The following is a 15400-nucleotide window of genomic DNA, read 5'->3' as shown; positions in this document are numbered from 1 at the left end:
GCATGCGTGTTCATCAGATAAATGTATCTTTACAGATACAGAGAAAGGACACCTGCGTGGTGATCGCTGCTAAATAAAAGTGTGTCAGAGACAAATGGTATTCTACTGCAGAGAACGAGAGAGTTCTGGTGTCAAGGTGCCTAGTAGCACTTAACCTGTTCCTGGTTTTGGAAGATTTGAGAGATTGTTTTTGTCATCTCAGAATACCTATAAACTTGTAGGGCTCAGTCACCTTGGTCTCTTTGTTATTTATTCCCAAAGTATAAGGATGTCTACTAATCCCTTTTAAACCTGGGGATTTTTTTTTTTCTTAAATATGAATCATGGAAATGATATTACATATAATAAATGGCCTGCTTGTCAGCACGTAATAAGTTGCGTGTGAATGTACTCATCTTTTACAGGTTCATCTAACATGGTTACTGGGGAGACAAAAAGCTTCTTCAGTTTTGCAAAATCAGTAAGTGTCCCAGTGCTGTGATTCTCCTCTTTCCTCTAACTTCATCCTTTTCTGCAGTATTTTCATCTTTATCGTTCTCATTTATCTCTACTAAGTTCTTACTTCTGATGTTGCTAAAGAGAGCGTTTTTGTCACTGCAATGTGGTCTGACATGTTTTCTTTTGATCCGACAGCTAGACAGGAATTAGATCTGCGTGCAATGCATATTTAAATTGTTAGCTATCAGACATATCTCTCTCATACAGCTAAGTTTAAAGTTAGACTGCATTATTTATTTATGGCAGAATATCATATCCATGGATATGGATAACTGTACCCTGTAGGGTCCTCTTATCTGAAAGCACTGGCAGGACAGTGCAGTGAATTAAAGGAGATATAGCTCTTGAGATGGGGCTTGTGTCCAGTCATTTCCAGCTTTTCAGAAGTTAGTTCCATACAGAAATGCATTTTTCAGTTCTCCGTGTTCATTTCAAATGACATCAAAGAGATGATGATGCTGCATTTGTTTCCTAATCGATGATGTCAGCAAATCCAAAACTCAAATGTTAAATTTTTTTCTTCAGCTTACAACAACAACAAAAATCTGCTCAGAAATCCTAGAGATCGGAAAAGGGACAAATATATCAAATAAACTGCTAGCGAGACATAAGCTAACCGGGAGTGAAAGGGGTTCCTTCAGACAAGAAAAACAGAGGGAGAAGTCTTGACTGAAGATCTATCACATGATCTTTCTGCCAAGAGCTCATTTACAGCTTCCAGCAACAACCCCTTCCCAGGAGAAATTAGCTTCAAAAGTCTCTATGTAGTTGAAAACAGGATAAATCAAAGACTGTAGCAAGAAGCTATTCTTTGCCTCCTGCATTTTCTTAATGGCTGTAGTGGCACAATCTTTGTTATTGTCATGCATTTGTGAGTGAAAACAAGATGATCTTTACTATGCAGCCTTTTTACTGTTAATATAAACATACCCAGATGCGTATAATTTGTAGGGTGGGTTGGCCCAACGAAATCAATTTCAACTGAAATGTTTTTCAGATAGTACTAGTATTTATTGACGGAATAAATATGAATAAATTGAATTAATAAAAAATAGCATATCAAATTTTGTATAAAAGTGTAACTAGTTTCTTTATGTAATTATACTGCAAAATTAACTCATCAAAATTGTATGAAAATTTTAATTAAAAATTGACCCATTCAAATAAAACCTGCTAGGAAGTGGGATCTCAGTCTCAAGGATGCACTTGGGCTAAATGAGATAAAATAATTTCGTTAGATATTATGAGGCTTGCTCAAATACCACAAACATAATAATGGGTGAAAAGTAAATGGAAGCTGATAAGCAGTGCATGGTTTCCTTGTTTCTGAGAGAAGAGTAACAGTCAAGAGTTGCTTGCGAACATTTGGGAAGCTTGCATGGCTCTCTTGAGATAACAAAGAAGGATAGCAGAAGTAAGATGGGAGGTCCTAGACCCACGTCCTAAAACCAGATCTGTTCACCATTCTTCTAACACCCTAATCTCACGCAACACAAGTCTGTGTTTTATTTCCGCGTGTCAGTCAGCTGCATACTTTTTTGCCTCTTCCTTAAATAAAATCCTTACTGCTTCTCTTGGCTGTTGCCAGATCTGACAGATGAGTCGTATCACATCTGCCCAGACAGTTTTCTTGTGAACTTTCCTGTACATTTCTTGAAAAATGTTTTTCTGACCCTGCTGTTGTTTATTGCTTTCCAGTGGTGGCAGGTTGAGAAAGTAAATCCTATCAAGCTGTATGAGGAGAACAAAGTCATTGCTGGATTTTCCCTGCTGAATCTGCTTTTCAAACAGAATCGAGGTGGCCTGATCAAGGGTGTGATGGACAAACTCCTAAATCTATATAACAATAAGAAGATCAAGCCGGTGGTTGATTCATTGTGGGCTTTGGAAGAGGTAGGAGCAAAATTTCTTTCCCCATTTTGAAATTTCTGAAATATATACACTCTTAAATGTAAAATTAGATTTAAATATGTTTTCTAGTTATTAATGTATTCTGCTTTTTAGTTTGTGCACAAGTCGTCTCCAAAGCCCCTGCTATTCAGAAACTCCATGATCCAGAGTTATCCACGCATTTCTCTAATAAATATTTCCGGAGTTTCAAATACTTTGTGCAAAGTTCTTGAAAAAACACATTTATTAGTAGTATTTTCAATCTTAGAAAATTGTTTCTGTTTCCAAAGTGCATGAAACGTGACTAACAAGTGCAGCGTGAAATGCAGACGTTGAAAACGACTTAAAGTCTGTTCTGAGGAAAAGATCTAATACATAAGCTTTAGTTTCAGTGTTATATTTGTGCTAGCAAACCTTGGAAGCTTGGAGGTTTTCAGGAAGTTACTGAAAATGTATCACAGGCAGTCAAACCAGAAATCACTTTTAACGTAAGTTACATTTGTGGAATGTGAGGTTTTTGGTTCTTTTTTTCCTTCTAATTGCTCAGCTCTCCTTAAAGACATCTAAAGAAACTAATCTGATCATAGCCTGGGCAATTACAAGCCCCTTGACCAAAGCACTGTTTCTGAGACCTTTATGCTTAAGATGCTGATAAATGAAAGTAAGTATTTTTGGAGGTGTGAACAGACATTAACATATAAAGAAACAGCATGATTATAGTAGCACCGCCAGATTAATATTTGTGTTGTATGTGTTTGTGAAGTGCACTGAGCCTGACACATCACTTAAGATGCATGATCTGTAAGAGCTCTGCCAAATGTGGATTGTGGTTGTATCATTGTATGGCTGCTATTCAGGTGGTGCTGCGACAGAATTCTGTGTCTGAACACATTAGCTGGTATTACTATGCATCCATGAGGAAATAGTAACCATCAGACTTAATACGTTAATAATATTGTATTTTATTAAGATTTTGAATGCCCTATGGGCAGGGTTTTGAGCCCAGCATGTTCATTATTCAAGTGGCATTATAGCACTACCATTGTGATGGAGACAGGTAAGATATCTTGAGTTGCGTGGTGGGACTCCACAGCCTGTAACAGTTCTTGGAGCAGGCTGCATTGCATGTTCACTGGGGCTTGTACGTGCCTGGGCCAGGTTACATGACAAGGCCTGTACTGCCTTAGGTTGTGCTAATGTGAGAACTGTATGTCTCTTCATGCTATCGCTACATCTGCCCCAGCGTACCCCAACATGCCGCTTTATGTGGTCCAGCACAATACGGGCTCCAGCAAAACAGAGAGGAATGACAACTTCCCCAGGAATCTCTTCTGTTTCTCTAAAATGTCTACCTGAGGCCACACCGTCACTGATAGCAACTCAGTAACACCTCTGGGTTTTACCAGCCGGTGGCATGGGAATGGCTAATTCTCACCGTCAGACTGCTTGAGGGAGATCAGATGTTGTGATAAAGAGCAGCTGGCTCAGGCAAGACAGAATCCACTGCTGTTGTCTGAAAGGGAGAGCCCTTTGAAGAGCAGTGTAAAATAGAAATGGGATCAGATTTAGGTTTTTGATGTGGTTTTTTTATTTAATTGTTAAATAAGCTTATGAAGTATTTTAATAATTTAAGTGGTACAAGGCTCTAGATAGGCATTCTGCAATTTCTTTGTTCATGTAAATATGTACTTTTCATGTACTGGTGAGTAAGAAAAGGATAATTAAAATAGTAACAATAGCTTGAAAAAATCTTGATCGAGGACATAACATGAAAAATTACACGTGGCAGGCTGATCTTAATAGTCAACATGATGGGAATTTGTTGGGAGACTTCTGTTTGATAACATTTCATCTAACATTTGGCAGTAACATGCACCATCCCTAACGGTAGATTGTGAAATGTGTAAATACATCTGTTAAAAAGCGCAGTCTAGAAAACTACAGCTCATTTATCACGCCTGCTCACTTTCCATGAGCTATCTGGTAATTTACAAAGGAAATGTCTGGCTAGTATTTTCAGGGGTATAACAGTGCTAGAGGTGTTCTCAATCGATTGCAAAGTATTACTGAAATATTACTCATTCAGGGCATTATCATTTTGCGGATATATTTTTGTGGGTATAAAAATAACTTAGGGCTGACTCTCAAGTTAATATGATACACAGAAAAATGTGTCATAGCTGCGGACTAAATGGAACCAGACTGAAGAAAGGTTGGTATGTATTTTTGTTCTGTTTTGGGAGGTTCCTTTTTTTAACTCCGTAGCTCTAACATCTCCCCCCTTCAGAGTTTGACATCTGATTGCTTTTCATTTCCTATCGAGTAAGCATGATTTTCTCCAAATGTCCACTTTCGTTTGACCATTCTCAGTAGTCTTCATTAGAGACTAGACCAATATGACCAATTTTTACCATTGGTGTTTCCTGAGGAAATTTCCTGACCCATAAGAGCATTGAGAATAAATATGTTTAACCAGAGAGTGGCAGAATGGTGGACTGCCTGCGTGGCATTTGAAAATGAATGATTGAATAGTTTTCTATGGAAGAATATCACCCTCTCCAGAGGCTCACAGGAGAATCCATTTGTCCTCCAACTAGTAATTCTGCCATAGAGATGAGCTTGAATCCAGTAAGTGACATTCAAAATGAAAATATTTTAAGGAAAAATCTCAGAGGAGCCTTAACCATGGGACACCTTTCCAAATGTTTAATGTTAAATACCTGAATGTATCATCACATACATAAAAGTTTTGATCTATACATGAAAGGCATGTTCCCAACATATCCCTACAGCTTGCTTTATTCACTCTGTATCTGCATTTGTTTTCATGTGTTCCTTCTTTGTGCAAGTATCAATTCACAAATTAATGCAGATTCTCTAAAGCCAACATGGAAGACACCTGGTTTCCTTCCAAAACTGTATTACAGTACAATTGCTTATCTTTTCAATCTTGTATCAGTTGCAATAGCCATCTATGTATCAGAGCTGAAAAGCATCTTTGCAGTCATAGAAGACAATGAGTTATATCTACAGTGGTGTTCCTCTTTGTTGCTGCAGGACCACTTCCTTGCATGATGATGCCGAAATTGAGGGCTTTATGTTCTAGTGCTTGTGAGAACAGCCAGAAAAACGTTTTGTGTCAGTTTTAATAGGTCTTCATGAACTGTGTAAAAAAGATTTCATTGTTCTAAAAGCCTGGTATGGTTCCTTGAACAGCGTTTATTTCTTAATACTTTCTGCAGGAGTACACAGTTTGAATTTAAAAGAATATACTGATTAGAGAATATTGTAATTGCAGTGAGATTTTGCATTTTAAAGTGTTTCAAGTGGCAGTAATACAGGGTTTAGAGAAAGTTATTAGATTCCCATTTATCTATCACGTAGTGTATGTTAAGTGATGTCTACTTGATTGTCGAATAATGTTCAAGATAGCAACGTTCAGAAATTATTCGACAGACTTAGCTTGATAATATTCCTGTTGAACAATGAAGGTTTGTCTGAGTGTCAATGAGATCATTCTAATGAGGATACAATCCCTTCTGGTGTTCTGATTTCTCTGTTTTAGGGCCTCGTCCAAAGGCCATGGAAGTCAGTGGAAGGACTCCTAGTTTCACTGGCCTTTGTTTTAGGATGAGGATTGCCCTGCCTTTTCAGTACAGGCTGCTTAAACGAATTTACCAATTGACTGAAGAGAGTGTGGGACAGAATTTACTCTGGATGGAAACTTAGAATTGACTTAATTTTCTTCAGTGCATCAGATTATTGCTGACACAAGGGAGATCAGGATCTAGACTATTGACTACTGCTATGGAGCAAAACTATTTGTATTGCTGTGTTATCTGTTGCTGTTGGCTTGGGAAGGGTAATTTTTTTTCTCAAATTTACATCCGTAAATCCTAGTGAAGTCAAGTCTGTTCTCAAGTAGGCCGTTGGAGCCATTTTATGATGTTAATGTCAGAAACATTTAACTAAGAGAGACAGTAACAAAATCCATGGATACTTTAAAATGGAAATCTAACGGGAATTACTCATCATGAGATGAGTGAGGTCATACAATAAATTAGCTGCCATTGAGATGTCTTGCTATTTTGCAGCTATTTGTTCAAGTGTTTAAAAGACAAGGTAATTTGTAGGTGGTACGTGCTTAAAATACTGTTCTGTAGTAAAAATCTGATCATCTGGTGAGATTGCATTTCATTACAAATAGTAGAGTTTAAAACAGAATTAGTATTCAGTGAATATTTGTTGAGCTTTGTGGTTGTTTCTTTGTTAGTAACTACTTACCTAATCCTTAATTTGCAGTTAGTCACTCTTCTTCGTTCTGATTAATTTGTAGTGTGCATTTATGCATTAGCGTTCTCCTGAGGGTCTGTGACTCTTCGGCTTTACACAGTAGATGATTCTAGATTATTAAGCAGGATGAAAACTGAAGATTCTCAAAAAATCTAGTGTTGAACAAAAATGTATACGTTGCACTTTTCTACTAAAATTCTGTTTTCTTCTTTATAATTGCAAAAGAAAATATATACTCAAGGTAGAACAAGTTATTGACATAGAAGTTACATGCACCTTCTTTGGTGACTTACAGCAGTTAAAAGTAGCACTGATAGCATGTAAAACAAAGCTCACAAATTCTTGCACATGAACTACCAGTCAGGAAAGTGACAGTGCAAAATACGGTCCATGTCATCAAAATATCTGTAGGCCCCTTTCCCTCACGCTGGACTACCTGTTTCAAAAAGGACTCGCAGTATGTCAGAAAGTTTTCAGACTTAGGCTATTTTGGTCCATACGGGTGACCAGTGAGATTATGGAAAACCATCCTGACTACAGGTCTGTGTTGTGTACCAAAGGATTCATTGCATTCTTGTCTCTCAAATGATTTATCAGAGTGCGCCGTTAGATAGTAATAATGGTATCAAAGACCTGTACTGCCTTGGGGCCAGTAAGAATGATGAAGATACTGAAACCTGTGGAATAGGGTTGTTACTTACTCTTAAAAAGTAGGAGGATAATCTGATGATAATACAAGATCAGGCCAGTACCTTGTAGTAGGCACTGAACGTCACCCCATGTCATTGTTTTGTAGTGATAGATAATGTAATAATGTCTTCAGCAACTCCTTACTTAGCAAATAGTAATGCAACAACTGTAGCCCAGATCCAGGAACATACTGTGGCGCTCAGCTGTGATTGAAATCAGTGGAATCAAGTCACTAAATACACTTATGGATCAAGCCCTGTGGATCTTGATATGAGTATCAGAGGACTCTAATGGCTGTGCCTCGTGGTCAGTGCACAGAATATTTTTGACTGGAAAAAGCCCTGCACCTTAATTTAGTTTGTAAGGATCACTGCACTATCAGCTGCTGGGGTTTTTTTGGCTGAATAATTATGAGAGATGTTGCAGGTCTAGCTGTAAATACAATTTTTATATAAGTGAGACTTCTTTGTCTTGAAGCCAGAGCTTTTCTCTATGGTAAACTGCTAAGGAAAAACCAAGCTGTGTTTAAGGACCTAAACCTAAAGGAGTGCAGTGCAACTGACCACATTATAGTAACATTATAGAATACCTGATGATACAATAATTTCCTTTAAAAGAAACATTTTCTTATATGTTGCTGTTCTCACATACTTTCTGTTCTCTGCGTTAGCTTTCAATGTTATTAGCATGCAAAGGAAAACAGTAGAAACCTTGCATCTAAGATCACAGCCTTATCAAGTTGCAATCCGGTGATGAGAACAGGATGAAGGGACACTCTCCATACAGAATTTATAGCATGTTTTGGGGAGGGCAAAGCCATCGCAATATGTCTGGTTTTAGCACTGCTCTGTGGCTTCAAAGGGTTCAGGTACTGTAAACCTGCTTTTTTTCCCACTGAACTCATCCCCTCGTATAAATTACCAGCTCAGTGCATGCTTTTAGATATCAACGATATCAACATTATTCGGGGCGGGGGGATGGGAAATCTCAAACCCATGACAGCAGAATAATAACAGTGAACCGCCTAAAGCGGAGACTTTAATTTCCACAAAAGTTACTCATGCCTTTCTTAGCTTTAGGGCAAAAAGCCTTTCATGTATCACTATAGTAAGACAGAGAGAAAATTGACCCATTAGTTACTTTTAACATAGTAAGAGGGCAATGTAATAATATCAGATCAAGCTGGTACCTTGTTATGAATGCTAAATGCCATCGCGTGTCTATTTTTTTTTAAGTGATAATATAATAATGGCATGTGCAGATTTTTCTCTTTTCTGCTTGATGAAAACAGATTCTTCAGCTGAACAAACTACACCTTTTTTGAAGTCAAGTGACTTCTATAGCATTTAGAACCTGTATTTGTTCTTTAAGGTATGCAAAATGATAATGTTAGAGTAACATGATAAAAGTGGAAGTTCATTTATAACCAAAGTAATAACCCACCCTGAAATACAGAAAAGAATAATTTCTTCATAAGCATAAAACAATTTACTTTGGAGTATTATACTGTAGAAAGAGGGAAATGTAACTCATTCTGTGACAACTCCCACGAGCATATCGATGTTTCTTTTGCTATGATTGCTCCTTTAGCATTACGATGCAGAGTCTGCTTGTTTTGATGCTGCGAATATTTCTTTGACAGTACTTCGTTTGCAGTTGTGCATGAACTGCTTTCCTGATTCACAGGTTTTAGCTCTGCATATATACTGTCCTGTGAATACTGCCTTAGAACTCTTTGTTCTTCCTACGTGTGAGATTTTGTTCCCTTTGACTGTCTAAAATAAACATCTGTAGTTCAAAGTAAATGTAAATGTTTTATCTGTACACCACCGTTGTTTCTTTGCATACAAACAAGTCTAACACAAGTTTAATACAAACTTCATGCACATATCAAAGCATATGAAAATGCAAGGAGCTATGTCTTACTGATGTAACAGGTTTCAAAATAGACGTGGGGAAAGCCGACTGAGAAGCAAAATCTGAATAATTCAGGGTAGCTTGCTTCTGTGTTCACAATCAAATTTTGGCCTATAATTGTGTATAACATCTTTCAAATTTTGGGAGGAGTAAGGTGAAAGCTATTGCACTTGAATTTTACCTCACTAACATGAAGTGTAATGAACATGAGTTCTAAATGAATGAAAATTGAGCCATGAGTAAGGTGATTTTTAATAAAGACTTTGCAAAGAATTTTTCCCAAGATGCTTATCTGAAGTAAATATTAATTAAAACTCCAAATAATTTTGGTGCTGTATGCTTAGAGGAATAAAACATACCTTGAAAGTACTGGAGATTAATTAGGTATTGCAATTTTTTTCCCTCTAAAACGTTGTGTATACCTGGTTATGGGATCCTCGCTGCTCTTACATCACTTATTAAGTTCCTACTAAATGCCTATATAATTTCCTTTACATTTTTTCCCCATTTAATGCTGTTTAACAGGACTTCATATTACTTCATAATTCATTCTACCCTTCCTACCTGTATCAGCAAGTGAGGGCATAACCCAGTAGTCTTTTTGGCTTCACGCACTGTTGATGGCAATGTAACGCGATTATGATTTTATTAAAAGAGTGAGATAGAAAGAAGCAAGACAAGACTTAGATATAGGCACTGTGGCTCCATAATAAGGCCTCAGATATGTGACACTAGCTATGATTACCACAAAATCAGGTTGGGTAAATGAGCTGTTTTAGGAAACTCAGACTTCCACTTGTTAAGTCTGTTAAGTGTGTAAGCAGAAGTTAATTATTTTCAATTGCTCTATATTATTTGCAAACACTGCATGAAATTCAAGCTACATGAATGGAGTTTAATTAAACACGTAATTTATTTCAGCTCTGCGCTTTCTTTTATTTTCTTTACAGCTTCTGAAATTTAGCTTGTTTTGTCTAGCCTGCCAGTTGAATACCTGTGTTTAAACAATTTTGCCATCTAGAGTCTTCAGAATGTTCCTTTGTGCATGCTGAGAATATTCATGCTATAATACTCATTTAATAGATAAATAACAAAAGAGACAGTGGATATCTTCACTTGCCTGATGTCATGCAGCATGTTAGTGGAAAGATATGGATCAGCCTGAAAATCTCCAATTTCCAGTTCTGGCCTCTAACAGCCAAGCCCCTGGGCTGTGTCTCAGCATCTCTGCGAGCCTTTGTGATTCAGTGCGTTTATTGGGGGCTCTAATCTCAGAATGGTATGTGTTCTATCAAATTTCAGTAAGCTCTCTCATTTCATTTTGTTATCTTAATGTTTTGGAATGAAGTAGCAGACATGGAGAAGTATTTTGGCAATATTTCTGATGAACACTGGTTCTGTGTTCAAATGTTGCTGCAAAGGTTAGGAGCTGACTAGTGAGAGACTAAAACTCTCTCAATTAACATAAATACAGCCTGCAGCTACAGCACTTTTCTAATCTACTTAGTAAGCACTGTGCTAAGAATTAATTAGTTATGGAGATACACAGGCAGAAAATACTTTTCTAGAAGGCATGAGACACTGGAAGTTGAAAGTGCAGTGGTGAGTCATGATACGTGTTTCTGGGTCAGGACAGATTGTCATTTCTATTTGCCCTTGCATGCCGCAGAGATAATAGCTTTCCGTAACTGCAGGCCAAAGGAAAACAACATATAGACTTGGTTCCTGATGGATAATGTGAGGGCGAGGGGGAAATAGGCAGGAAAATAATATAGGAAGCATTGATAGATTCCACTCAAGAAAGTGTGCACTGTTAAAGATAAACTAGTCATATGCTTCCAGTTAATTAAATTAGCAACAGGAGATTGTACATGGGAAAAACTGGTTTGTCATTTATTAGAAAAAATAAGAACAAACCTGTCGCATGGAGCAAGCTGCTGATTAATTACTGTGAAGAAGCAGTATTTTACAGGAGTAGTCTGCTTACTGAAATATATTAGCTGGCTTTTAAGTAATAAATTGGCACACATTCCTTATGTATTGAACTGGTATGGTGATACTGTACCCGTGCAAGAAAATAACCAGAGACCTAGCTAGGGAAAGCTTTGCCAAAGCAGAGGGGGTATACTTTAGACATCAAGGACACCTTTAAAGACACTAAAGTGTGTACGTAACTCCAGGAGATGGAGTATATTTCTTCTATGTTTATCTTGAATATTTGACTCTAACACATTTGTTTTATGCTTCACTTTTACTGTTTGTGTCATAGAATTCAAGCTGTTATCAAGAGTCAGGAAAACAGGGTTTCATGGAGTCATTTCCCTATTCAAAAACAATTTCTAGACTCTTCATGAAGTATTAGAGAACAAAAGCTTCTTGCTTTTTGCTTTTATACCCTTGATCCAAACATGCTTCAATCCATTCCTTTTTATTTCTACCTGATAATGCAATGAAACATCTGCATGTCTTCTCCCAGTCTTGCGTGCAGGTTGATTAAATATATGCCAATACATTACATCCACCAGCAGAAATAATTTTAAATGGATTCTAACAGAAAGTTTACTTTATCTCCTGTTCCACATAGTTCGTTCTACCACTAATTGGCAAGGAATTCTTAAGATTTGGAACAGTGAGTGTTTTCTGTCACTCAGAGAAATAACTATTGGATACCATAAATGAAGAACACTAGACAAATAGCAGGTACTAAAGGGAAAATATTAGAAACTAAGTGTTCAAAGACACACTTAGATGCTATTTTGTTCTTGTGCTATGCGCTATTAGTATGTGTAGTTTAAGCCACAGAGCCTGTGAATGAACCTAGGTTTTTCCTCTGTGTCAAAAAATTCCACTCACGCTTCTTTGTTAATTAGTTGACTGGTTTGGAAAGAAAGCTCTCGGTTGTTCAAGTTGGACTGGCAGAGACTGCTAATGTGAGAAATTCAGCTTTTTTCCCCAGGGTATCACGAAGGAGAAATCTGAGGTTTGTGTTAACGATTCCTAGTGATTGTTTTTATTCTCTCAGAAACTTCTTTTGGTCTCAGTTCAAATTTAAAAAGACCTATTTTCCCAGGTGCTAAGGATTTTTAAAAAACTGAGATGAAACAATGAAGTCTGCTTGGTGGTGTTGAGAGAGCTGAGATATGACATCCTTATATGTTTGGCACAATACAGAATACAAATAAATCAGATTCCTCCTGCCTTTGAAACCTTCCCATTTTCAGACTGGGAAGAGATCCCTGATGATTTTAGATGAGGTTTTGGCCTCTGATTTGCAAAAAATCAGACTAGTTATTTCGGGTGTTTTTCTGGCTATAATCTATGAGTCTAATACTTCATTAATCAATGAATGCCTAGAAAGCCATCTAAGGAGTCGCTGAAAAGAATCAAAAGGGAGTGGGAGATAAGAATAAGGGAAATATTTCTCTGTATCTAAAAGTGATAGGTCCATTTTGTCTAAGTGGTGCTACATTGGCAGCATTGGTCCCTGTGGCCATCTTCCATGACTGACAGTGAGCAGAAAGGTTAATAGAGCAGAAGGGTATGAGATGCTTTCAGAGACTGCAGAATTACTGTGGTAAGAAGCATCAGTAGACACTATACCTTCAGCATTTCTGCTGTATATTCTAGCTCGCATTTTTCTGCTTTTGGGGATTTTGGGTGCTTGGCCTATAAAAAGAGAATGCTGACATAAGCTTTTAGCTATACTAGAAGGATGTTTAGTTGTTAGTAGACACAGAACTCTGGTAAATGAAATGAATTGGGCCTTTTTGGGTTTAGAAATGCCTTTCTAAAGTGAACATTCTAGCTCTTCTCCTGGGATCTGCTTATCAGTGTATCTATGTAACAATAGCCAAAGAAAAAGTAAATTATTAATTCCATCAGCAAAACCAAGTTTGTCTCTCAGCAACTAATGTTGATGACTAGTTTTGGCAGACTGGTAAATTTTTGGAAATCTCATGAGCAGTAGTACAAAATTAATCTCCTGGGTTGTTGTTTTTATTTTTTTTCATACTAATAGTCTAATTAGGTTACTAGGTTACTAGTTATTTTATTGCAAAGAAGGTACAAGTTTTGTGTTCTGTTTCATACAACTTTGCTGATATCCAAAAAAAGAGCGCTTGCTACTGTCTTATCTACAAGTCTTGTAGATAAAGCTACAAAATTATCTTACGTAGATAATCATCTACATATTAACCGGGTGATCCATTGCTGGTATAGATTGTAATTAGGAAGGACAGTTGAATATTAAATTTCATGAGTCAACGTATTCCAGTGTTTGAGCCCTACCTTACACACCTTGAGATTCATTACTGGATCATCACAACACGGACCAATTCATTACTCCCTAGAGAGCAAGAGAATGAATATCCCAGTCAGTGGAAACTAGCATCTTCCGGGTTATGCTCTAAGCCCACTCTTGGGGTTCACCAAGAGACTCATGCAGTTTCCCCAAAGGCTGTGAAAGTTGGTCATGGACACTTACTTGGTAGTAGTAGCAGCACACACTATGTACAACTCTGTTCTGATGCCACCTGATTATTAGGCTGTTCTGATTTGGAATTTTTTTTTTCAATTATCCAAAATTCCCTGTCGTGATTTTTAAAGTCTTAAAGCTTTAAGATTTTATAACATTTTACAACATTAATGCGTACTGTGATTAAATTCTCCTTTTCTAAGTATAGTGCGGAACATTAGTTGGAAGCAAGCTTACTTTTCTGGTTTACATAATTTTACCTTGAACAAAATGCAATGATTGTATCCAAAATAACACTTTATTTTAGTGCATAACAATCATTAATCAAGATAAATGTTCTCACCTAATGAAAATGGCTCATATATTCTTTTCAATCGTTTCAAACACAGATGAGTGTTAAAAGCAAAATTACTCTTGGGCATAAAGACATCTCTTGGCATAATATAATCCAAATTTAATGTGATAATTGAGAGTTTTATGTGGTATTGCAGTGTGGTAAGGATATTATTGCTCATTGCAGATGATGATATAAATTAACACCAAGGTGGCAAAGCAGATATATTGTCAGTACTAAAAGGTTCCTATATATGTTAGCCTGCTGTGAATGATTGAACACAAAGATATTTTTGTAGGGCAAATCTGTATATTACGATCATTGATTTAGAGAAAACAATACTGAAAGGAAGCAATCTAATTTAAGATTTTCAAATGAGCAACTGATTTTCCACTGTTTTGATTTTACTGAATATGCTAGTTTGACTATCAAAGCTCAGGCTTTGAATGTGGTATTAAAGTGCACACATTTGAAAACGTAGGCCATATCTATAAGAAATAAAGCCTCGCACATCACAGCTCCAAATCTTTGTTTAAATGCATTCAGTTTAGTAGAATAAAGGTTGTGTAAAAGTGGATTCCCTACCATCACCAAATACCAACAACCTTGAGAAGAACCTGTGTTTTTTTTCTATTATACGCTATGGTTATGTCCTGGGTAAAATATCTTAAAGATCTTAAACCTTCCTGAGGAAAAAGGGCATAACCTTTGAATTCTTTAGCAGAAGTAACACAATGCTGTATCTTTTCCTTCAGTTTAAAGGAAACATCCAGCGTAGTGCTAAGAGTTCCTACAGTTAAGTCTCCATTAGCTAGAAAAATGTGTGTTACTAAAGCGCTTGCCTATTTTCCTGAATTATTGTCGCTAGTATACATGCCATTTGCTTTTTTGGTGCACCTACATATGGAAGTTTAATTGAATTAGATTAGAAACTGTCTCAGCAACGTTCTATCACATGAACACTTCTGCTTTGGCTCCCTGCTACCAATTACATAGCAATTTGATTTCAGTCGATACAATATAATGCTAAGCTGAATGAGTATTCTTTCACACATGAACATTAAACTTCTTGTAAACTAAATCAATTTTTATAGCAATCACATTGATACAATACTTATGTGGAGTTAAGATCTTTAATATAGGCTTAGAATGAGACATTTTTTAACAGTGCCAGGAGAAATATTAAGTAATAAAGCAAATAGGACTGCAAAATGTATTGTAAAACTGTCAACTAGCGAACAAGATAAATTCAAATACCTTTCATCTTACCTAGATTAATGATTTCAATCTTACTGTAAACTGAT

At 36.8% G+C, this 15400-nt stretch overlaps 1 protein-coding gene across 1 annotated transcript in view; it reads left to right on the top strand.

Annotated features, from left to right (window-relative positions):
- VAT1L (vesicle amine transport 1 like) overlaps nucleotides 1-15400 on the top strand; it is a 65387-nt gene that overhangs the window by 27462 nt on the left and 22525 nt on the right. Inside the window, exons 6-7 of the mRNA XM_076349080.1 lie at nucleotides 405-460; nucleotides 2197-2391. Of these exons, the coding sequence (XP_076205195.1) occupies nucleotides 405-460; nucleotides 2197-2391 (251 nt within the window). The remainder of the gene's footprint in view (nucleotides 1-404; nucleotides 461-2196; nucleotides 2392-15400) is intronic.

The sequence above is a fragment of the Aptenodytes patagonicus genome, chromosome 11 (genome assembly GCF_965638725.1).
Source record: "Aptenodytes patagonicus chromosome 11, bAptPat1.pri.cur, whole genome shotgun sequence".
Taxonomy (NCBI): Eukaryota; Metazoa; Chordata; class Aves; order Sphenisciformes; family Spheniscidae; genus Aptenodytes; species Aptenodytes patagonicus.
The sequence above is the reverse complement of the archived record's forward strand: the minus strand, read 5'-3'. Positions and strand labels throughout refer to the sequence as shown.